This window comes from Lutjanus erythropterus, chromosome 7 (assembly GCF_056507025.1).
Source record: "Lutjanus erythropterus isolate fLutEry1 chromosome 7, fLutEry1.hap2, whole genome shotgun sequence".
Lineage (NCBI taxonomy): Eukaryota > Metazoa > Chordata > Actinopteri > Lutjaniformes > Lutjanidae > Lutjanus > Lutjanus erythropterus.
In genome coordinates, this window is record NC_139323.1 from 21,082,916 (window position 1) to 21,105,648 (window position 22,733).

The window sequence follows — 22,733 nt, forward strand, 5'->3', positions numbered from 1 at the left end:
CTCCAGAACAAAAATAGCTGTTGTCCTCCCACCGCAAACAAAGAGGGGAGAAAAACTAAGAGCTATCACTCTGTCTCTATACAGTTACGTTTGGTAAGGCTTTCAAACATGTCATAACTTCTACTTAGTTTATTTAACACACTTAAGAGCATTTCTTTTTGTTTTGGTCAAGTTTTAATATTAGATGTTTATTCAAACTATTGTAATTGTAACCGGGAGAAAACAGTTTTGGACCACATCACACAAAGAACATTTAGGACCTATACGTTTTAGTCGTACTCTGGTAACATAATATTGTGTGCATGGAAGCCCAATTCCACCAATATGATGGATAAAAGAAAATTCTGAAAGCAATTATAATGAGAGCCTTTCTTGAAATAAAAACTTAGTATCTCAAAAGAATAATACTGATAACATTATTTATATAGCTCTTTTAAAATCAAGTTACAAAGTGCGTTACAAAGACAGAAAATTAGATAATAAATGACATAATAAATAGATTCTTTAATCAATGACTTATTATTATGAAATAGTGAGAAACTTTCTGAAAATACCAATTAAAATACCAATTCATTATTTTTGAGATACTAAATTGTAATTGTGAGATACTAACACATAATTTTGAGTTTCTTATTTTAACACAATTATTATTTTGAGATAAGGAAGTCATTTTTTCAGGAAAGTTTCTCATTATGATGACAAATAAGATCTTTTCTTTTTTAAAAATATTTTTTTTATTTATGAATTTAAAGCTTCTATAATAGATTTTTTAAATCAGTTTGGAGGCAGTAAAACAATCTAAAAAATACAACAGTGACATAGAAGGACAGGAAAAATAATTGGAATGCTGCCTCCATTCTCTCTCCAGGACATATTTGAGGAGACGGTGAGGAACCAGGGCCTTAAAAATCACTACTGACCCAAACCACATCCTTCATAAGGAGTATGAGGTGATGCCTTCAGACAGAAGGTGCAGGTTACCAAATTGTAAGGGTGAGGGATGGGATATGTACAATATTTTGGTGTAAGGCATTTTTGCAATCATTTTTGTATAAGACTTTTGTGCAACTACTTGCATTGTGTATGCATTGCATTGTACAAGTATTGTGTATGCTTTTCTGGGTGTATGGATCTGGGGATGATACTGTATTATATGGTAGTTGCAGTTTGTACGTGTGGTCGTGTTGCCTGTGTTCTCCTAAGGGAGATAATAAAGGCTTATCCTTATTACATATCAGTGCTGTTATGGTGAATGTGTTCACAAACAGTTGCTAATTAGGCATCTAACAGACACAAAGCAATGTCATCATTCATTTGGAGTCGTGCTTCTGTCGATGATTCACTCTCTTTTAACTCTGTCTTTGGTCTCCATCAACTCCTGAGGGAAATATCTTTCTCTTTAGCTGCTAAATGCTCCACAATGTTCACCAGCTAGTTGCAAATTGTGTCCATCTGTTAGTTAGTTGTTGGCAGGTAATGTACAGTCAGTTTACCAGAGAAAGTTTGCTTTATAGAAAGAGCTGCCTGCTGCTGCTGGAAACAAGGTTAATGAGGGTGGTGAGAGTGAATGTTAAAACATTGCTTCATTTTGCAGTTAGACTTAATTTTATTCATTGTATTTGTAGACTTGTTGATAGGCTACTGGAGTTATGCACCCATATGTCCTACTAATAATCACAGTATAAGCAGTATTAGGGCCAGGTAGCAGGTAGGAAAACACATAAGAAAAAATAAATCAGAGGGGGAATCTACTTTTTTGTTTGTTTTTTGCCTTGAGAATAAAGTCGAAATGTTGCAGTTAAATGTTATGAAATTGTATTTCCACCTTATCCTTGACATTTCAACTTTTTTCGCAATTAGTCAGTTGTTCCTCAAATTTACTTTTTGTTGTGCCTGGCACTAAAATTGAAAGGCTGACTTTATTCTTGACATTTTGACTGTATTCTTGATATTTTTGTTTCTTTATTCTCAACATGACTTAATTCTTTAAATGAAAAGTGTCAAAAAAAAAAAAAAAATCCTCCTCCTCTCATTTCCCTCCTTATGCCTGCATGGCCCTGATTCGCTTCCACACAAACGTGCATGACTGGAGTATGATACATGGTTTTAACTCTTGAGTGACTCATCTTGTCAATACACAATCTTTGGTAAACCTCATGAAATAAATTCCTGTCATAATTGCAAAATAAATCAACTGCCACCTGCATCATCTTCATGATCTGGCATTTTTAAGTGGTTTCAGCTCAAACATGATCTAACCTTTAATATAATTTGAAATAACAAGGACTTTTTTTTTTTCTCTTTGGTTTGTGTGCATGTTACCATAACAGCCAGTTTAATAGGCCTGTCACAGAGTCAGCTAATTGTCCAGGGCTTTTCTTACTGCTACTGCAGAGAGACAGAGTCTGAGCAACAAAACACAAAACTCTATAAAGTGTCGATATCTATATTTTTTAATCTTAATCATCTTTCTTTTGAGAGATGTTTGGACAATATCAGAGAAGATACTCAAAGGTGTTTTTATACAAATTTTGGAATGTGGAAAGAGAAGAAGACAAGGACAATAAAACTAGAAAAACTTGAACCAGACACTTGTCCGATGATCGTGAAGAAATCAGTTCCCAGGATGAGAACTGTGAAGACAGAGGAGAAGATTAAAGTCACCACATCGAACAAGAAATGTCCCATGACTACGTGTGAGACATCCGGGAATATAATGAGGCTTTGTGTCAACCTCATGCCTGTTTTAGCAGCAGCCAAGGAGCCTGTGGAGGTAGAAGAGGAGAAAGATGAGAACAACAGCTGTACAAGTCAAAAGAAACCAGAAGCCTGCTGCAAAAATTACCTATCTGTTAGTAAATCAATAGAACAAACACTTAAATTTAGTGATTCTTTCACAGGATTAACTTTGGACACCAAACAGCAGCTAACTCCTCAGTCTGTGTTGCCACCTATAAGTCAACCTAAACCAGCTCCTGAGTGTCAGAAGACCAAGAGCAGCCACACACCTCTACCTGCCATCAATTCACCTGAGCAAACCAGCGCCATCTCTTCAAACTTTACATTAAAAGGCTGCAAAGGCAACAGGACAGTTAAAGGAGAAGAACCAGACAGCAGGCCGTGGATAGACAACCCCCTGTTCTCCAACAGTGTGAGTAAACTACTGGTAACCAGGAGGATTTGTGTCATGATGGGCAGGTCAGTTAGAGCGGACAGTGGCCTGAGAGTGAGAGGAAATGATTGAGTCACAGTTTAACACAAGAGGAAGAGCACATTAGCCAAGCAGAGTGTCTACAAGAGTTGTGGGCAATAAAAAAGATTTTTAAAGCATCTTTCCGGGCAATGATTGAGTCACTGGAACAGGCCTTTATTTCACAACAGCCATACTGATTTGAACTAGCAGGGTAAACACAGGTGTTTCTTATGATACTCAGATCCTGTTCCATTTAGTGTAGCAGAGCCTTTTTCCAGTGAGTCAACATGCACAGTAGCAGCATCCTGACTCTGATTGGCCTGAATGGAACAGGACCTTAATTACTTTCACTGGTTAACACCTGTGTTTATCCTGTTATGTTATGTCAGACATGCTGCTGTGAAGAAGGTCTACTGATCAGAAACTATTCATATGAAAATCTGCATATATACATATGTTGTAATCATAGTTTTCAGTAATACAGTACAACTTATTGCCCCCTTTAATAATAAAACAGAAAACATCAGAGGTCTTTCCTCCAGCTATTACCTTACCTTTACCTGTTTCTTACCTTATATTGCCTAGTTTTTACTCTTCAAGAAAATTATTTTATGGTGTCTTATTTGCAAATTATTGCAAAGCCATTAAGTTCTTAAAGTTAGGTTTAAAAGTAAACTTAGAACTATTTAGTTGTTCAAGATACTCAGACACCAGTGTTAGAAATAAGTTAAGTACATTTACTCAAGTATTGTACTTACTGTAAGTATAATTTTGAGGTACTTGTACTCCATTTTATGGTATTTTACAGTACTTTTAGGCTCACTAGTTACTCTGTAGATTAACCGAATCACACAATGAGTTTGTAAGATGTAACAGCTTGTTAAAGATTAAACCACTGATCCCCAACCCTTCTGATGTGTGGACTCCTATAAATCAGTGTCTAGGTGAGGCCCTTTATTATGTTTTACATGTTTATGAGTTGTTAGCTGGTCTACCCAAGAGACAGTCACACTCTAACCTCTCATATGGGTTCATTTCAATACTTGTTTGAAAAAACCCCTCACAAAAAATAAATACATAAATTAAAAAAACAAAACAAAACAGAGATTAGAGAAAATCCCAGAAAATGTCCACAAACTTTGTTTTTTTTTTCTTCATTCTTCTTCCATTCATCTCAAGATCCCTCAGATTAATTGTGACCCTTTGGACCTTTTCTGCAGAACAAGTACTATTACTTTTGTTACTTTAAGAACATTTTGTTGTTAATACTTGTGTACTTTTTTGGATGCAGAACTTTGCATGTGTTTCTCCTCTGTGGTATTGATACTTTTAATCAAGCAATGGATCCATGAACCTCTTCCATCTCTGTCACAAACTATTCTATCTTACAAAACTAAGCCTAAAAAACTAAACCAGGATGGCATTGAACAAGTTAAAAAAACAAGCTGGGTGTATTTTTCGTTTCTGAACAAGACTGTTGTCACACCACAGATCTATCAGATGCTCTCCTGTCGTTTTTTTGTGCAGAGATCTGCTGAGTTTCGTGTTCCTGACATCTCCCTGTCCAGTCTGAATACCCTGCTGCAGACGGTCACACAGAAACTGGGGAGGAAGAGGAGAGGAGGTGACGAAGGACCATGGAGACGTGTCCAGTCTGATCATCTCCTCACGGCTGTTTGTGAACAACGTTTGAGAGAGAAGAGTGTCGGGCAACAGATCAATGACAACTGCACAGATGACAGAAACCCGGGCAACAGGTGGGCCATGTTTGGTGCTTTTTGATGACAGTGTTTATACGATCAGTTTTAAAAGATTTGGGTTAATGTGTTATAATATTAGAATACTCTGTGATCCATGTTATTAAGTATTATGACACCCAGCCTTATAAGTCATTGTAAAATGCTTTGTGAGGTGTTATGATTATTGTTATAAAGCCCTATGAAGGTTTATAAGAACTTAAAACTATAAGCAGGTTGTGAAGCCTTGTAAGTATATTTATAATACATTATAGATGTGGATGTCATAGAAAGTGTCACAGTAGTTTGGTGTTTTCTTCATAAATCACTGTAGCTGTATTTGAACCGATGTAAATGTTCCCTATGACTAGTTGATTATGACACTATGAGACACGTGCTTTGATGAAAATCATCTGTAATTAATGAAACAGATACCTTTATATGATACCCTTCCTATGAATGTGGGAATGGTGGACCCTGCCACTGGCAACAAAAACTAGTAAAGGGGTTCCCAAAATTTTTCATGTCAAGGACACCTGTAATAGATGCACATTAGATCACAGCCTCCTAATTTGACAGAATTTTGTCTTTAAGTACTTTTTAATTTTAGGTTTGAAGATATAGTTTTGATAGTTGATCAATAATCATCAAACTAGGACTACTATAAATTACAACTGATCGAAACGACCAACGCTGTTTCTTCGTTATGTATCTTAAAGTCCACTAATTTTACCTATCCATGATGGTCTAAGTACAGTTCGTATTCAGGCAAAACAATGATTAAAAGAATTGAAATCATGTGTTTCTTGAGGCAACAAAAATAGATATGTAATGTTAAAAATATTTGTGACTGAAGTCCACACATATTGACCATTACTGAACCCTTACTGGTCAAACACCAGTCCAAACTGTAGTCCCTTAGTCATTTTAGTTAGTTTACTGCGTATCAGTATTTTTTGCAGGTGGTTGTAAACGTGTACATTTTTTTCCTAACTGAATAATGGCATTCAATTCAATGAATTGAGTGTAATGAAGACTGTCCAGTACATGTAGATTCTGTCTTTTTTTCTTTCAACAGTGAAGCAGTAAGAGAAACATCAGTGAGTGGACACAGTGTAAGCAGACAGACGAGCCTTCCTCCACTTTTCTCTGCACCAAAACCGGTGCTCATCCTCAGTATGACGAAGAAAAACCTCCACGCCTCCAACACGCTGCAGTGACTCATCAAAATCAACAAACTACACTCAACATACAGCACAGTGTCTTTAAAAACGACACAGGAAACCACTTCATTTTATTTTCCTTCAGGACAAAACATTCACAAGAGACACATACCCGTTTTCTTCTATACTAGCATATTTTCAGTATATAATGTACATCTTACAGTAGATGCACAGATAAATTAATGTTCAAGTAGAACTTTTCAAGCATAATAAGAGTACATTCAGTAGAACAGACTTTCATTCCAAAATGAGACATCCGCCATTTAAATCCAGCTTTATGTTTAGATTTTGCATCACTTCAGCTTTTTTTTTTTTTTTTTGGTAATGTTTTTAAACACATTTTAATATGATAGTTTGCATTCTGGAATGAAACCCTTCTGATACTTTATGTTTGTCTCATGCCTATAGTTGTTACTATTGCAACAATCTTTTGAATATGTAACACTGCTTTACAGTGCAGTAAGAACCTGCTTTGGGCATTCAGTCAGACGTGTCATTTTTTGATAGAAAAGAAAAAAAGAAATACAGATTATGAAAAGAAACTTAAAATCAATAAAAAAAAAAAAAGACCAAACGCAGCTCAGACTGAATGCTGCCATTGATTCTTTGATCTATTATAACTGTTTCAACTGAATTTGGAGTGTCAGGCCGCCATGATGCAGAGGAATTTGTAACAAGACTGTAGAGTCACACCTGAGTGTCTGTAGTTTTTCAGTAGTTTAATTGGCTATAAAATATTTTATTCTCTCGTGATAAGCAAATGAGGTTTCCAGAGCTTTCAAGAGCTGTGCAGGAAGTCTGGAAATCAGATTCCTCTGTGAGATGAAAAAAATGACTTGAATGGATCATTTGGATTATTTGAATTAGGGTCGTATGAGGTACTTATCTGTAGCCCGTGTATTACGTACACTAGATGTATTTTATTATTATTATTTTTTAATCATTTTTTTAGATATTTAAAATATGTTTTGCTGCTGACCCTGTCCATAGCAGTACATTGCTTAGCTTCCTGCTTCTCCAAACAGGAGGTGTGTCAACTGCCATCTACTGTAGGTGATCCACTGAATATGGTACCTCATACAACCCCACTTCAAAAAATCATAACTATCCCTTTAATTATTAAGTAACCAAAATGACAGTAAATGCCTCATCAAGTATTACAACAATGACACTGTTACCCAATGACAAATTACACAAAATTGAAAAAATAAAAACAAAACAAAACCCAAAACAAAATATTTTTGACAGATGAAAGAAAAAATAAATTCCTGATTTTAAAAAAAATAACACTTGTAAAGTTCATAATTAAACATTTAAGAGGTATTTAACCATGAACTTGCAGCAAGAATTCTCTCCACATAAGAGATACTGTATAATATTCTGAAACAACCCCTCAATTTTTTTAGATATATAAAACCATCTGAATTATTACATGTAACACATGTAGTTCAGCTACTGTTTGAATGTTTGCAGCATTTTTCTTTTTTAAAGTGCTGTCTGCAAAATAAAGATGAGATTGTGAGGGGTCTAATGATTGAGCCCTGAGGAACACTACCCCTTGTTTTTACATAAAATTTTGCATAAAGTTGTTTCAGGAAAAATAAACCATAACTTTGGAGTGATGAGCTTGATAAAGAGAAAGAGAAGACACAGTGTAAGATTTATGAACCCAAACAAAGGGTATAAAGCTACCGATCTGTTAATAAGGTGATCAAGGCACCAAAGCCATATTAGGAAGCATTAACTTTTGGTTCTTTCTTCAGATAAATTTACCTCTAATGACTCAGTTTCACCATAATAATACCTTCAAAGTCTGTCTTCTCCACTGTCCCATTTTTGCTGAAAACACTGAGCAACATTTAAATGAACATTCAGTGAGTAATAAAAAAGATTCTGACTGTAGTTGGTCCTTTTAACTGGTGTTGCACTGCTCCACCTCACAGTGCACTGTCCTCTGTGTTGCTGTTGACCACAAAGAGGGCAGCAGGATCTTTACTGGATCTCTCTGCTTTGTGTTTGGACCCACTGGGTTTACTGGATTCTCCCTGAACTCCACTGTTACCGGTGTTTGATCCACTGCTGCCCCTCCGGCTCGCCTGCTTTGTCTCCTCTGGCTGAGGTAATCTGGTCATCGCCGTACTGCTGCTTTTTTCTCCGTTAGCTTTGCTGTCTTTTGATTTGGCCTTGCTAGCTTTTGCCTTTTTTGATTTACTCTCCTTCAGTTTGCTGTCAGGTGATTTCCCTTGGTGCTGTGGACTCTTGCTTGGCTGAGGCTCAGGGGGTGTGACTGGCGGCGGCGGTTGGATGGTGGGAGGGTTAATTCTGGTGGGCAGTGAAGTCTCATTTGTCTGTACTGTCCTGTTGCCGATGACCACCTCTCTAAGCTGGTCATCGTCAGTCTGTTCCTTGGCGAAGTTGACAAACACCTACAAAAATGAGCTGGTTTTAGTGTCATATTAATTAATTCACTATTCAATTAATTTATGCAAGCCTATACTATATTATTGTTGTTAACACATCTTAGAATTGAACTAACAAATGTATCTAGTAGAAGCACAGAGTTGAGACAAGCTACTACTACTACAAATTCTCACATACTGGAAGAAAACCGCTGCCCCCAACCCTTGAAATGTCTGGTACACAATCACATAATATGCACTACATACCCAAAATGTGTACTACTGCTCAACATGCTTTTGTGTAAACTAACAATAGTATGAATGTTTTCAGATGCACTGCTCTGCGTGTATCATGTCACTTCCTGAATGCCTCCTTGCCGATTGAAAATGTGGTAACCTGTGCCATCGATTAACTACTTAAAAAATATATTATGCCTGGCAACGTGAAATGTTACTGACATTTACAAACTGGAGCGTTACTGACATTACGCCACAGCTGCCTTGGTCGCTGTTCGCCTTTGTCTGTTATGTTGTTGTTTTTGTCACTACTGCATTGCATTGTGGGATATTTATGCTGGCATAGTGTCCAGTGCTTGTGTACTGTAATATTTTCTCAAAAATAGCATGCACCTACGATCTATTGATTTCATACCAAGGTTTCAGACATACTAAAAAATCATGCATATTGTTTTAGCATGTTAGTGTAGAATTTTGGATGCAGACCGGATGATTTAAAACCTCTTGAATATCGTTTTCAATTTGATGGAGTTTGGATCCCCTCATTCAGTACTTGGCAACTTGAATTAGAAGACAATTATTTTGTACCTTTGAAATATTTCATAGTAAGATAAGGCATAAAAGAATATGAAAGTGAGTGATGTAGGTTAGGGGAATAGAGTGGTCGGATTATTGATATTCCTAGTTATGAGTTCCACTCAACTTATTTTGTTGGTGTCTGGTACTTTCCAATGTTTTGAATGTCAAGCGATTACCTGTATAACACATACTATATGTTACATTATTTTTTTTATATTTCTATTTTATTATATTATTATTTTTATTTATTTATAATGTTATGATAATTTATGATTATTATTTTATTATTTATAATTATTCTGGGGCTTTTACCTTTATTGCATAGTGCAGTTGGAGACTGACAGGAATGAGGGCGGAGAGAGAGGGGATGATACACAACAAAAGAACACAGGCTAAAATTGATATGGGGCTGGTACAGAGAACTGATAGCCTCAGAACGAGGGGCTCACACTCTACCAACTGAGCTACAGTGAAGCCCCAACTTATTGTTGGATTTGTAATTGGTCTCATAATGCTGTGCAACATTAAATTCCTTGAACACCGAATTTACCTGACTGCAGATAAGATTGATCACTTTATCTGGGTCAGACAAAGTAAAACTTCATCCAAATTTCCTGAAACCTCCTATTCTCCCTAACAGTCTTTCATGTCATGTTAGAGTATCTAGAATATCTTATACAGCAGATCAGCTGTTTTGTTTCTTATCTGTTTGTAAATGAATGCTTGTTAAATGTTCCTGCTCTTTCTTGCATCCCTCTTAAAACTAGTCAGAGAGCAAAACCTGATGAAAAATAGCCCCTGAACAACTGACACATTGCATCAATAAAGTATATTTGGGATGCTGAGGTCTGTTTAGTTCTATTCATAGAAATTCCTGGACCAGGACCCGTACACCATCCTTATGAGAGGTTCTCACCTGGTCCAGGGTTGTCTGTGAAACAGAGAAGTCAATGATGCCCAGCTCCTCGTAGTTGTTGGCCAGCACATCAAAGACTCGAGCCAGGCAGCAGGCGTGTGAGGGCAGCTGGTACTGCAGCACGTTCTGGTGACGCTCCTTCAGCTCGATGCTGGGAAAAGAGCTCTTCATGTAGGTGCTGATCGGGCACAAGTCAGGGTCGGATTTACCGTCTGCCAGGCGGAGGATGATGGTATAGCCATCACCAAACCTGGGAGATGAAGAACAGAAAGATACAGAAACAGTTCTGTTAGATCAATACAGTTAATTGGAATTTGATCGGTGTAGCTCACACAAAAAAACACAAAAATATTTAACAACACGGAAGAAGTTAATCTTACAGGATCTGAATCAAAGGATTTCCTGCTCAGGTGTAAACAGCAGATCAACAGACAAGTGATGACACACCATCATACAGTATATCAAACAGCTGCACACTGAAGTCCATTAATGTTATTGGTCATTACTTTTAAATTGGCTGACTGCATTAGTCTGAAGTGAAAATGCATCAGTGTCTCAGTTTAGAAGCCAGCCAGCCTCATGATACATGTTGCAGCTTAGAGGTAGAGCAGATCATCCACTAATTAGAAGATCAGCTGTTTGATCCCAGCCTCCTCTAGTATGCATGTTGAAGTGTCTCTGGGCAAAACACTGAACTCAAAATTGCTCCTGACGGTGTGTGAGTTTGTGTAAATCAACAAATGAATTAGATACTCCTCCTGATTAGTAGGTTGGGACCTTGCATGGCAGCCCCTGCCATCAGTGTCTGAATGTTTGTGTGAGTGGGAAAATGCTGGCATGGTCTGAAGACTAGAAAGGCCTTGTATGACTGCGGCCCAATTACCATTTTCTATGCACTGTAGAGTAATACATGCAGTCTATTATGTGCAGCTTACAAAAGGGCTATTGAATCGGTTTTCTATGGGATTTTACATTTTTGACACAATGTTTATGTTATATATGTAGTATGAAATCAACCATGACACTGTTGAATTCTTCTTGTAGGAAAAGAAGACAGGAAAAGGGGTAAAGAGAGAGGGAACAACATGCAGAAAGGGCCAACGTTGAAAAACTGAATTTCTCCTCAGGGATCAATTAACTGTTATATTCATATGGCAGCCGTAACTATATGTCATTAAAAATAAATCTCATTTCACTAAAAATGGCAAGGTCTCAAAATGTTTTGGGTATATGGACAAGTAGAACAAATCCTTCATCACTGTACACTGTATGTAATATTATATTGTGATATTGTGATAATATATTTTCTAGAAAATTAATTGAGAAAATGTTTATGGATTAAATAACCAAACAGGAATGCTTTTGACAAATCCAGCTCATTAAATGTCAATTTGAAGCGCTTACTCACAATAACTGAAAAATAATACTGTATAAAAATCCATTATTACCATAAAACAGTCCTACTCCTTATTAACATGATAAATACTTCTGTATAAATATTAAGAAAAGGACAAAATGTCTAACAGTTGACATATTGTCAGACATTTTGTCATATTGCGAGTTATGTCTTTAATATTGTATGAGTTTTGGCTCAAAGATTTTGAACATACAAACTAATAAAGACAAGAGACCGCAATGAGCCGTCATTCTGTGTATTAATTGACAGAGTTTCACTGACATTAATGATGACTTGATGATGTGTCTGTTCAGATAAACAGTGCACACGTCCTTGAACACTCTCTGGTGATTTCCCTTTTTCAGAACTTTTCAGACCCTGACTGCTGTTGTCAGTCGTCTTATGACTGTAAACTTCATCAAATGACACAGTCACCTGCTTTAGTGTGACAGTAAATTTCCCCACAAATATCAGCGTGCAGAGGCTCCCTCCAAATCTCTCACCTCCAACTTTGCTTTCAATGTTACTTTAGTAACTGGTAAAGTTATGCAGTGAGGGCACAAATGTCCAAGATACATTCACTGACTGATATATTGTGTCTGGAAAAGCCAGTTAAGACAGCAGAGTGTCTTTACCTGTTCTTCAGGTGTTGCACAGACCCGAGACACTGGAATCTGCCGTTGACCATGATGGCCATTCTGGTGCACAGAGCCTCACATTCCTCCATACTGACCAAGACAGACATAAGATAAACACATTAACATATAACTACAGTCTGTAGACACTTTAAAGATACTCTTAGCTGACGGGACAATGTGGGACACACTGCTAGTGTGCCATGTATGTGTAAAGAATAATTTAGTGTAGGCCTCCTCCTACCTGTGGGAGGTGAGAACTACAGCTCTTCCCTCTTTGGTGACACTGAGGATGCAGTTCCACAGAAACCTTTTGGCTTTTGGGTCCATGCCAGTGGTGGGTTCATCCTAATAAAAGTTAAAGAAGGAAACAACTCAGGATTAACTCAGGATTTTATGATTTGATGAACTATATACATCATCTGGGAAAAAAGTTTAATAGCTTGTGTGTACATTTTGAGAATGGGTGATTCTGTTTAAAGTTTTAAAGGTTTTAATGGTGTTATGCAAATTATGTTCAATCAATAACTGTATTTGTCCCCAGTGGGAAAATTGGTTTTGCAGTAGTGGGATGCATACATTTAGCACAAATACAAACACAGGACACATAAATACAACACAAATAGAGATACACAGTAAAAGTAAAAAGATTTTAAAACATGTTATGATGACAGAGATGGGATGAGATATGCATGTGTTTTTCAATGATTAAAATGTAATTTATTCTAATATAAATTAAAGTTTAGGTTTGATTCTCACCAGGAATATAGCAGGTGGAGCACCGATGAGGGAGATGGCAGTGGAGAGTTTCCTCTTGTTGCCTCCGCTGTAGCCTCCAGCCTCCCGCTCAGCGTACTGAGTCAGTCCCAGCTTCTTCAGCCCCCACTGCGCCACCTGCAGGACAGCAGAGAGGCTACATTACTATGTAATCCTGCACAGTGCAGCTTCAAGTGCAACTGTCACTCCACATCAGTTCGATCACCTTTCTCTAATAATTCACATATCACATGACTCAGTGTCTTAATTTCAGTCTTAAGGGGACCTGCACCTTTACTTACCTTGGCAACAGATTCCTCCTGCACTCCCCGCAGGCGAGCGTACAGTTCCAGGTGTTCCCGACCCGTCAGCAGGTCGCTGATGGCGTCAAACTGTGGACAGTAACCCATCAGCTGGTGGACTCGCTCCATCTCTGTCAGCACACTGAGAACAAGAGAAACACACAGTTTCACACTGCAGTACAACCAGTACTATAATACTGCTGCTATTAGTAATTCTACTATCACTTCTGTTGCATTTATTATTAGAACTACTGATAATATTACTACTGCTGCTACTACTTTAGTTATTGTACTGGTACTGCTACTGTACTACTACTAACCCTACTATGTTTGTTAATGGTTCTACCACTTTAGTATTAACACTACTGTGCAGTTGGTACACCCATAATGGCAGCACATTCCCAGTACTTCATAAACTATCATAACTACCACCTATGATCACTAGCACGACCAATACCACCACCACTACTGTTACTACAACCAATACTACTGGATGCAGTTTGTACCTGTGGCGACGAAGGAAGGCCTCTCCGTAGGTGATGGCTGTATCTCCAGTCAGCATGCGAAAGGTCGAAGTCTTCCCTGCTCCGTTCACTCCCAGTAGGCCAAAACACTAGAGGACACATACAGTACGCAACAAGAAGTACAAATATATCTAGTTGTATATATCTAGTTGTTGCTAGTTGCAGCTGCAGATAGCAGTGGCTAGCAGTAGTTTCAGCAGCAGCTAAATAAAGATTATTCAAAACAGCCAATTCTGGGAAAAAGTGATTCCTAAGTGGTATTAGTAATAGTTTCTGATGATGTCAGACAAAGTGTGTGTTTTCAATTTACTATGATGTAATGGGTGCTGCTTTTGGTGTGTATGCTGTATATCTCTCACCTCGCCACGAGGAATCCCAAGGCAGAGACGATCCACTGCGGGCTTCCTGCCCACTTTATAAACCTGCAAGGCAAAAAGTGTACGATCAAGTAGGAAGAAGGCACAGTGACGCAGTCAAAGCAAGAAGTCTTTCAATGTGGGATGAGCAGGAGACTGAACATGCTGAATGTTGTGTGAGTGCAGGAAGATGCTGTGACAGTTTATTTACTGGTTTTCAGTGATTTCAGTAATTTTAACAATAAATACACAAATTTAGCTCTTAAAAACAGGACGCTTCATGCCAGCTGGATGCAGATATTTGCTGCCATTCAGCCACAGGTGTGCTACAGAGGTCAACAACAATGAAAACAGTTTGAGTTTTATGTTTCAGGCTTGCTTTCTGGTTGTACCTTGCTCAGGTCGATCATGGTGAGGATGTCTGATTGAGCTTTTCCATTTTTGACCCTCTCTCTCTCCCTGGCAACGTCCTCATCCTCTGGACCAAGAGGAGGCATCTCAGGCACAACCCACGACGGCCTGAACACAGAGATAAAACACCATGACTTCTAGAAACTAGCAATATACTTAGTTAAACAGATAAAATTTCTTCTTTATCATACATTACTGGTATACATGATCCTCCAAATCCATTAAAACGCCTTCTTTTCTGTGCTAGGAGATGCATTTTATTGAAGTTGGTGTCAGAGGAACCCCTTACCATCATACAGTGGATAAGCAGTTGTAGTAGTACTGTTAGTGTTCATGCTTCTAGCAGCCCTCAGCTTTCATTTAAGAGAGGGACTCTTTCAGTTTTATAAAGTCTGGAGTCCTTTCATAACTTACTGACCTTACTGGTTACTGGCCAGCTGTTGTAACCAAAAGCTGTGTGTGCATTTTATTAAAATATCTGCATTGCACCAACTATTTATCATCATTTGATGTATGTGCAGGGGTGACAATAGGAAAAGCAGAGAGTTGTTTTATACATACCTGAAGTGGATGAAGAACTTATACTGCAGCAGTATGGTAAAGATAAAGAAGAAAACACCTTGAGCCGCCATCGCAAACAGGTTCTTCCCTACAAAGTCCCACTGAAGAGGGTCCAGAGTCTGTTTTGTGCCTGTAGGAGGAAGAACCACATGCAAAGACTTTCTTTACATACATGTATCTTTATATACCTTATGCCCTGCAGTCTACCTAGCAGTGCAAGTGTTTAAGTATGCATACAATGATGCTCCAGTGGATGCTTACGAAAATTTCTCTCTTGTAACACAATATACAATTTACTGAATGTTGTATATTCAAACTGCAGTACACAGTCACCACAATAATGCATCAAAAGCAAAGAAGTTCAGGGTTTCTTTTTAAAATAATCTTGGCATTGAAATATTGAACAGATTTTTGGATAGTGGATCTATTTAGAAGGCGGTTATATAGGTACCCAGTCTCTGGAAGGCGTCTGCCATCGCCTGGTTTTTGGCCATGTCGATGAGTCCTCGTCCCAGGCAGAAATGAGGGAAGATGAGAAACACCTTTTTCAGGATCCTGTTCACCTCGTTCAGATGCTGTAAAGAAAAAAAAAATCACCCAGAGATTACTGACGAGTTAAGAGGTTGATGTGACTGACTGAACTGAAGATGGTGGTGTTGTTGTTATGTATTATTGTGTAGCTACTGTGTAGTTTAATGTTCATCTTGGCCCCTTTTCTTACAATTATCATTAATCTAATAAATACAGATTTTTGTCTCCTGTCTGAGTAGACTGGTGTGTTTGTACCTCGTCAACAAACAGCTCCAGGACGAAGGTGGCAATGCTGCCGTTAATTCCGATGAAGAGGTTGATGGAGGTCAGAACGACATAAGCTGTGCTGGGGACGGTGAACACAAAGGATGCTGGGTACATCAGAGGGGTGATGGACCACCTGAAAAGGATGATAAGGTAATTCAATTAGTAAAGACAGATACTGATCACTTTAGATATAAACCATAATCCAACTGGAACAATGGAGAGTTTTTCACACACACACACACACACACACACACACACACACACACACACACACACACACACACACACACACACACACACACACACACACACACACACACTGTGACACATAGATGAAAATAAAACTGTTTAGTCTAACAGAATCAGTAACTCTGGTCAGATCTGAGGATTGGATGATGTGTAACAGGATGGACAGAAGTCAGTGGACTTATGGCTGAACATACCCATAGAGAAGCAGCAGCAGGACGAGAGCGGGCAGGTTGGTCTCTGAGACGTACGACTGCTGCTGGAAACTGATGAAGATCAGCACCACCATGGTGGCTGGGACAGTGTAGTTCAACTGACGTGATGACAACACATGTTTATCCACTGCGTATTATTTAATGCTGATGACTGACTGGAGAACAAGCTCTTACACCATCTATACATAAAAGGCCTTAAAGTGCTCCACTTGAAGAAAAACTCAGAAAAGTGTACAGTTTAGGTTAAAATGTAATCAAATTGACTACAGCGCTGCTTTCTTATTGTTAAGGTTCCTCAGTTGCCAGACAAAGAAAAGCCTTGCAATGAGAAAACATAAGGAGCTGCATTGGTGAGGCAAAGCTGATGATGAATCGTGCTGCAACAGAAGCTGAGCAAAATTAAACCTTTTTCTTTCTGCACTGGCATCTGCTGCAACAACGTAGTGGCATCACTGAAATTAATGAGGAGACAGCATTTTGTTGCTGTTTTTCTGATCACAGACTCAGCTTTTGAACCTCAAGACAAATAATAAAATGTTTTATTCAAATTATTAGTCTGAATTTAAATTAGATTATGAAGCACATGAAGTAATATCAGATTACATTTACAGCTACATGACTATTTTGACTATAAAGATATGAACTGAACAAATTGTTAGTGGAAAGGTCATCTTCTGGTGAAGAAGCAACTCATAATCTGTGGCTCTTATGAACCTTAACTGGCAAACTGTAGTAATTACATTATCACTGACATAAATAATATTTGGTAATAAGTGGCCTCATTCTCTCTGATAAAGAAATCCCAGTAAATACAATCAGAAATGTATTTGAGTGAGTGAGTGGATATTTTTTACACTTTTAGATTGTTGTCACATTGTGAAAACCTCACAATATACAGTAATAGGTGTTGGACTTGTGGCTGATAGATTAAAGAAAATGTTTCCTCTCCTTTCTCTTCAGTACTGACCATGTCCCAGGTGAAGTTTGCGAGCCAGTAGAGGACTGGTTTGACTCCGCTGACAAACTGAAGGTGTTTGGCTTTGCTGACTCGCTCCTCAATCAGGAAAAGGACGAAGCTGGCCGGCACGAAGGACATGGCAAAGATCACGCAGATGGAAACCAGAACATCCACTGATGTGGTCATCCTGGAGAAAACAGTGAAAAACCCATATTAAATTACACAAAACATACTGCGTATGACCTACAGCATCTATTCTACAACTCACTTTGTCCTCTTTCTTTACGTCTGATATTCAGTTTATACATTGTCTGTAACTTGTCCAAGGCAGTTTCTGTAAAATGTGCAAATAAACAGTTCCTGTGAAAAAATATATATTTTGTATTTGTTTTCATTTGTTTTTGAACACTTCAGTCCAGCTTTTGCTGTTCACTAATTTTCATATCATACCATGGCAAATCATTACGTTGTACAGGAATAGTGTGTGCATTTTTCTACCTCCTAGACAGCTTTTGGCTTCCACATATGTTGGTATAAAAGTTGATTTTTTTATTGCAGCCTTTTTTATTGCAGGGATTATAAACTTCCTTCAGATAATGAGGACTCCTGACTCCAGTCCTGCCTAATCTGAATTTACCTCTCGTGACAAATGAGTGTAATATAATAAGCACAAGAAACCAAATCCACCAACATCAATCTAAAAACTGCTCAGCGATGAACTAACATGGCCATTTCAGTGAGTTGCTCCTTGGTGAGGTTGAGCGGGTGGTTGTAGGCGGTGATGCCGTGTCTTCTCCTCTCTGAACCTGGTGGCAGACTCGCTCTCAGCAGGCCGTTGTTCATCACGTTGACAAATGACACCATGGCATGCCATCCTTTGTTATTGTACCACACCTGCATAAAGCAAAGATAAACATTTTTCACTATAAAATTTGACTGTAGCTACCTGAAAATGTTTGGACACACAATCCAGTTATTTTTGTTTGTTCGAAGTAAAAAGATGTAACAGCTACATGGATCAAGACACACAAAACACATCGCCTGTTATACATGTGCTAAATGGATTTCAGTGTTTCATGTTAGAGAAGACAGATAAATAAACACATTCACCTTCACATTGTTTTGACTGTAAAGTTCTCCTAGAAAACCTGGCAGTCTGTTTAGCAGATGATCCAGTGAACTGTTCTGTGACGAATAAAGGAACAGCAGAAAACAGTAAGAATAATCAGAACACATTCAAAACAGCAGTTTTGAATTTTTACATGTCTGACACTTAATTTGTACCTGTGGAACACGATAACGAGTCCTGATCGCCACGACCGAGTCTTGAACATGATGGACCTGAGATAAAGTCTGAGTGGCTCTGCCCCCGAGGGAGAAGCCTCCATATCTGCAACACAGAAGTTAAACTTTTACTTAATAACTAGTTTCTTGTCAGTCCTTCAGAAGAGTAAATTTTAAAATGATGTTTTATACTAGCAGCTTACCTGAATTCATTCACCCACTTCTTGGTTTTTAGGCTGTTAATGACACAAAAGGAAAAGAGTGAAAGTGTGAGAATATTCTTAAAGGAAACACAAACACAGAAATTCATTCTTAATTTCTTTAATTCTTTCATCTTTCTTTTTGTAACGGGTGTAAAAACATGCAATGTGTAAGTAAATCTACTGGACAGTCTGTGGTTGTATTGAAATCATGAATCAAGAAAAGGCATTTATACTTATTCTGAGACATTTTGTTCATTAGGAAATAACAATTAATAAATTTTACCAAATTATATTTGGATCAATTTCTAAACACCACAGGAAGAGAAAGCAATGGTCATGTATTTTAGATCCTTGTATTTATTCTTACAATCTACATAAAACCCAAAATCCTAAACTAGTCAACAAAAGTAATAAAATTAAATGGAATACCAAACAGGAATGCTTAGGCATGCTATTGCATTTTGTTTAATGAAGTACCTTTTCTTGAGGATCTGAGAGTAGGTTTTCACCAGGTAATCTGAGATATTATAATTTGTCAGATTTTGGAGGATGTCTCCAGTCAGCCTCTTAATCTGAAAGATAACACAATAAATCTCATCAACCACATATATTCACACACTACACTAAATGTTTATCATTTAATAACATGGAAAAGCAAAATGTTCCAGAAAGGTTCCAGAAAATTTTAAATTTTAAATTCAGTCCAAACTGTCATCTCTGATGCAGAAGTCAAATCATTCAACACTGTATTCTGTAAATGAGTCAGTCCTGACCTGTGGAGGCGGCAGTCCACCAGCTCCTGCTGGGCAGTCAGGGAGCATCCGGCGGATGTCCTCTGTGCTACACTGACAGTCAGGTGAGGGTCTGTCTTTGCTCCAGTTTCCTCTGCTGAACATTTGCCAGGTGGTGTAGGAGACCTGCGGCCGCATGAAGAGGCCACCACGCTCAGTTTCACACTGAGGAGTCCTGCAGAGAGAACATGGAGGAAACAGGGAGTAAAAGTTTGTGGTTTAAGCATTCAAATGCTGCCTGAATGTCTGATATTAAAAAATGCATTAAACTACAACAAGAAATTACAGAATAGAAGACAGAATTTCCCAAAGCTACAAAATTTGTGTTTAAAGAGATAAAGTTCACAACTGATGTTGCAAGGACTACTGAAGACCAACAGAGGTCAATTAAGAGACCTGTGAAGGTCACAGGAAGGTCTGTATAATTTTTGCTTTTATCTTAAACAATAATCCCTATGTAAGGAAAGCACATATTTCTAATCACCTGTCTGGTTTATCTCCCATTTGTAGTAAATCTATATGAATCTTTTGCTGTATATCATATGTTTTTCAGTGTTTCTTTGCACAATGTCTCAGGAGCATGCGTCCCACTACCTTCATTACTGTTGCTTTCAGTTGCTGTTCCTTCTGATGCTGCTGAGAAATGAATGTTACTGTATTTACAGGTGTTGCCTTACGTGCTGTTATCTTCTTCCTCTTTTTCCATGCATTTCGTACCAAAACCTGGCCGGTCCAGCAGGGCTTCCAGCAGGTTCTCCATGGCCGGGTTTCCAGGTGCGTCATTGCTATAAGCATTAAACCAGAGGTCAGGAAGCTGGTCAAAATAACAGTATAAACACATTAAGTGAAGAAAACATAGATAAACAGAATTAAACCTTCAGTTCAAACCTGGTTACCTCTGACAGAGTGAAGTAGACCAAAGTAATCCACAGCAGAAGAAACAAATTAAAAAAAGTGAATATCTGGGTGCTGACCTACCTGAAGAAGGTGTACTGCTCTCCATACATCCAGGGTTGCAGTTGCAGGGCGGGATACTTCCCAAATGGAGGCACAATGAGACTGAAGAGCAGCGCGACCAGCACGAACACAGCAGGCAGGACAATCTGAAGCACAAATCAACTTTCAGCTGAAAAACTTCTAAATGCTAATCACAAGGAGAATGATTTATTCAGCACAGAAACATCATAAAATGAGTACCTGACTATCCTTTAATAAACAAAGAAGCTTGCTTCCATAATGAAAAGCACTTCTTTTCATTATGGAAACCCTGAGCCAGTTGTTGCTGACATTTATCATCACCTGTGCAAAGAAGCCCCTGCGGCTCCTTCGAGCATAAAGCCAGCGTTTGATGAACAGGGCCCTCAGTTGCTGCCAGGTCAGCCACCAGCCGGTCATGGGGATCCCACCTCGACCATCTCCACTGAGCAGGTCAGTCTCCTGAGGTTCTGCTAGCAGGAAAACAACACACAGGGTGACAGCTTACACAGATACATTGAGCTGATAAATACACAGATACATAGACTCCTGTGAGTACTGTCTACCTTCAATATGATAGAGGCTCGAGAGATTCTGGGATATGTTGAAGACCATCTACTGTAGGGTAATACACTAAAATCTCAGTATGCCTGTTAGCTTTCATGAAGTAATAAACAGAGCCAACAGGAACAAAGTGAACATAAATGCTGCGTGTCTAATCTGGGGAAAAATATTAAGATGTTCTTTTTCTAACCAAAGGCTGATTTTCACAGATAGATGATCTTAAGGTACCTTGCTTACGCAGCCTTTTCCTTCCTGGCAGCATTATGGAAACAAACAGTCACAGTTGGAGACAAAACAGCAGACAGACATGGAAACACTGTGTGGTATTTACACAAAACTGTGAGCTCTGAAAGTGTGAATACCTGTCTCTGGTTCTTCAGCATGTTGTGTCTCTGCCCTTTGACCAGCTGATGCCTGCTGCCTGTGGGAAGATTCAACCTGCTGCTCTGGTTCTGCATCCACACCTGTTTCCTCTGCCACTCGCAAAAAGATCTGAAAATAAACAGAATGGTCATAATAATGATTAAACTCCTTACAAACACAACAAGGTATTTTTTTGAAAAGGTATTTACTGTGAGAAGAACAATTAACACAAGGAGAGTTTTATTTGTGACAACAAGGTAAATCTACAAGGCACTACCTAATGTAGCTTTTCAAAGAGACATCAATTTTAACTTGTCCATGTTTAAGGTGCCTTATTTTTCTTGCCAGGGCTGCAAACATAATACTTTATTTTTTTCACTGAAGAACTGCTCTGGAAATTGTCTCCAGGTCCTGACAGCTGAAGCTGTAGACAGCAGGTGGCAGTAAAAATGTATATAGCTGCTTGACACAGAGGTCAGGAGAGCAGAGTGTGTGTTGCTTAATCACACACTGAGTAAACGTATCCACGTAAATCCACTATCAGGGCTAATCTGATGCCAACATTAAACCCATTAAGACCATGGCTGCTCCACAAATATCCACTTCTCCTTGTAAGACCTGGTTGAGCTTCTGTAGATTACACTTGTAGGACGACTAATGCCCCAGTAATGGTGATTCTGTCATATACAGACACACTCTAAACACACATAAACTAGGTAAGGTTAGTGGCAAAGCGTTTCAGGGCCATGCAGGTTACATTGTTGTAATGTTTGTATACACTTTTGTATACAATTCCCACTAGGGATCTCAGAAAATGAGTTGGCCACTTTGGGAAATCTGACCTCACTTGATAATCACTTAAGTTGGAAGATCTTGTATAGAAATATCTATTGTTTGAAATGAACTTGCAATATGAGATTCACTTTCTATATATCTCAGGCAGTGTCTATTTAAACTATTTGTTTGACTGACTTGGATAAAGAACTATAGGTGGATAGGTTTGAGTAAATCATGTCAGTCAGTTTTGAAGGAGACAGACACAGATGCAAGAGACACAGATTTCACCATGTGCGCTGTAGTGTTGGGCAAGTTACAAAGGAAGTGCATTAAGT

The 22,733-nt window shown here is 38.4% G+C and overlaps 2 protein-coding genes across 5 annotated transcripts in view; one reads left to right on the top strand and one right to left on the bottom strand.

The window, feature by feature from the left end:
* Positions 1–2,443: 2,443 nt before the first annotated feature.
* Positions 2,444–6,831, top strand: LOC146323982 (uncharacterized). Its single transcript, XM_084723178.1, has 3 exons — positions 2,444–3,151; positions 4,721–4,950; positions 6,008–6,831. Exons 1-3 carry the CDS (start codon positions 2,537–2,539, stop codon positions 6,147–6,149), a joined length of 987 nt encoding a protein of 328 aa, XP_084579304.1. The 5' UTR covers positions 2,444–2,536; the 3' UTR covers positions 6,150–6,831.
* Positions 6,832–6,856: 25 nt separating this feature from the next.
* abca7 (ATP-binding cassette, sub-family A (ABC1), member 7) overlaps positions 6,857–22,733 on the bottom strand; it is a 35,563-nt gene continuing 19,686 nt past the window's right edge. The window contains exons 26-50 of one of the 4 annotated variants that reach the window (XM_084723174.1): positions 21,621–21,750; positions 21,487–21,510; positions 21,019–21,164; positions 20,698–20,822; positions 20,397–20,504; positions 19,702–19,894; positions 19,406–19,500; positions 18,929–18,961; positions 18,726–18,831; positions 18,552–18,626; positions 18,166–18,335; positions 17,451–17,628; positions 16,466–16,581; positions 16,011–16,155; positions 15,676–15,799; positions 15,225–15,354; positions 14,645–14,771; positions 14,256–14,318; positions 13,879–13,985; positions 13,373–13,514; positions 13,074–13,208; positions 12,559–12,662; positions 12,315–12,407; positions 10,284–10,533; positions 6,857–8,578 (exon numbers count right to left, since the gene is read on the bottom strand). In XM_084723174.1, the coding sequence (XP_084579300.1) occupies positions 8,090–8,578; positions 10,284–10,533; positions 12,315–12,407; positions 12,559–12,662; positions 13,074–13,208; positions 13,373–13,514; positions 13,879–13,985; positions 14,256–14,318; positions 14,645–14,771; positions 15,225–15,354; positions 15,676–15,799; positions 16,011–16,155; positions 16,466–16,581; positions 17,451–17,628; positions 18,166–18,335; positions 18,552–18,626; positions 18,726–18,831; positions 18,929–18,961; positions 19,406–19,500; positions 19,702–19,894; positions 20,397–20,504; positions 20,698–20,822; positions 21,019–21,164; positions 21,487–21,510; positions 21,621–21,750 (3,408 nt within the window). In that variant the 3' untranslated portion in view covers positions 6,857–8,089. Of the gene's footprint in view, positions 8,579–10,283; positions 10,534–12,314; positions 12,408–12,558; positions 12,663–13,073; positions 13,209–13,372; positions 13,515–13,878; positions 13,986–14,255; positions 14,319–14,644; positions 14,772–15,224; positions 15,355–15,675; positions 15,800–16,010; positions 16,156–16,465; positions 16,582–17,450; positions 17,629–18,165; positions 18,336–18,551; positions 18,627–18,725; positions 18,832–18,928; positions 18,962–19,405; positions 19,501–19,701; positions 19,895–20,396; positions 20,505–20,697; positions 20,823–21,018; positions 21,168–21,486; positions 21,511–21,620; positions 21,751–22,733 lie in introns of all 4 variants that reach the window. The other 3 variants (XM_084723173.1, XM_084723176.1, XM_084723175.1) reach the window with 3 other exon arrangements.

Excerpts from the sequence above, each read along its gene's own strand:
- LOC146323982 (XM_084723178.1), top strand. The coding sequence starts at position 2,537 with ATGTGGAAAGAGAAGAAGACAAGGACAATAAAACTAGAAAAACTTGAA. Across the intron at positions 3,152-4,720 it reads ACCCCCTGTTCTCCAACAGT|AGATCTGCTGAGTTTCGTGT; the intron begins GTGAGTAAACTA and ends TTTTTTGTGCAG. Across the intron at positions 4,951-6,007 it reads GACAGAAACCCGGGCAACAG|TGAAGCAGTAAGAGAAACAT; the intron begins GTGGGCCATGTT and ends TTCTTTCAACAG.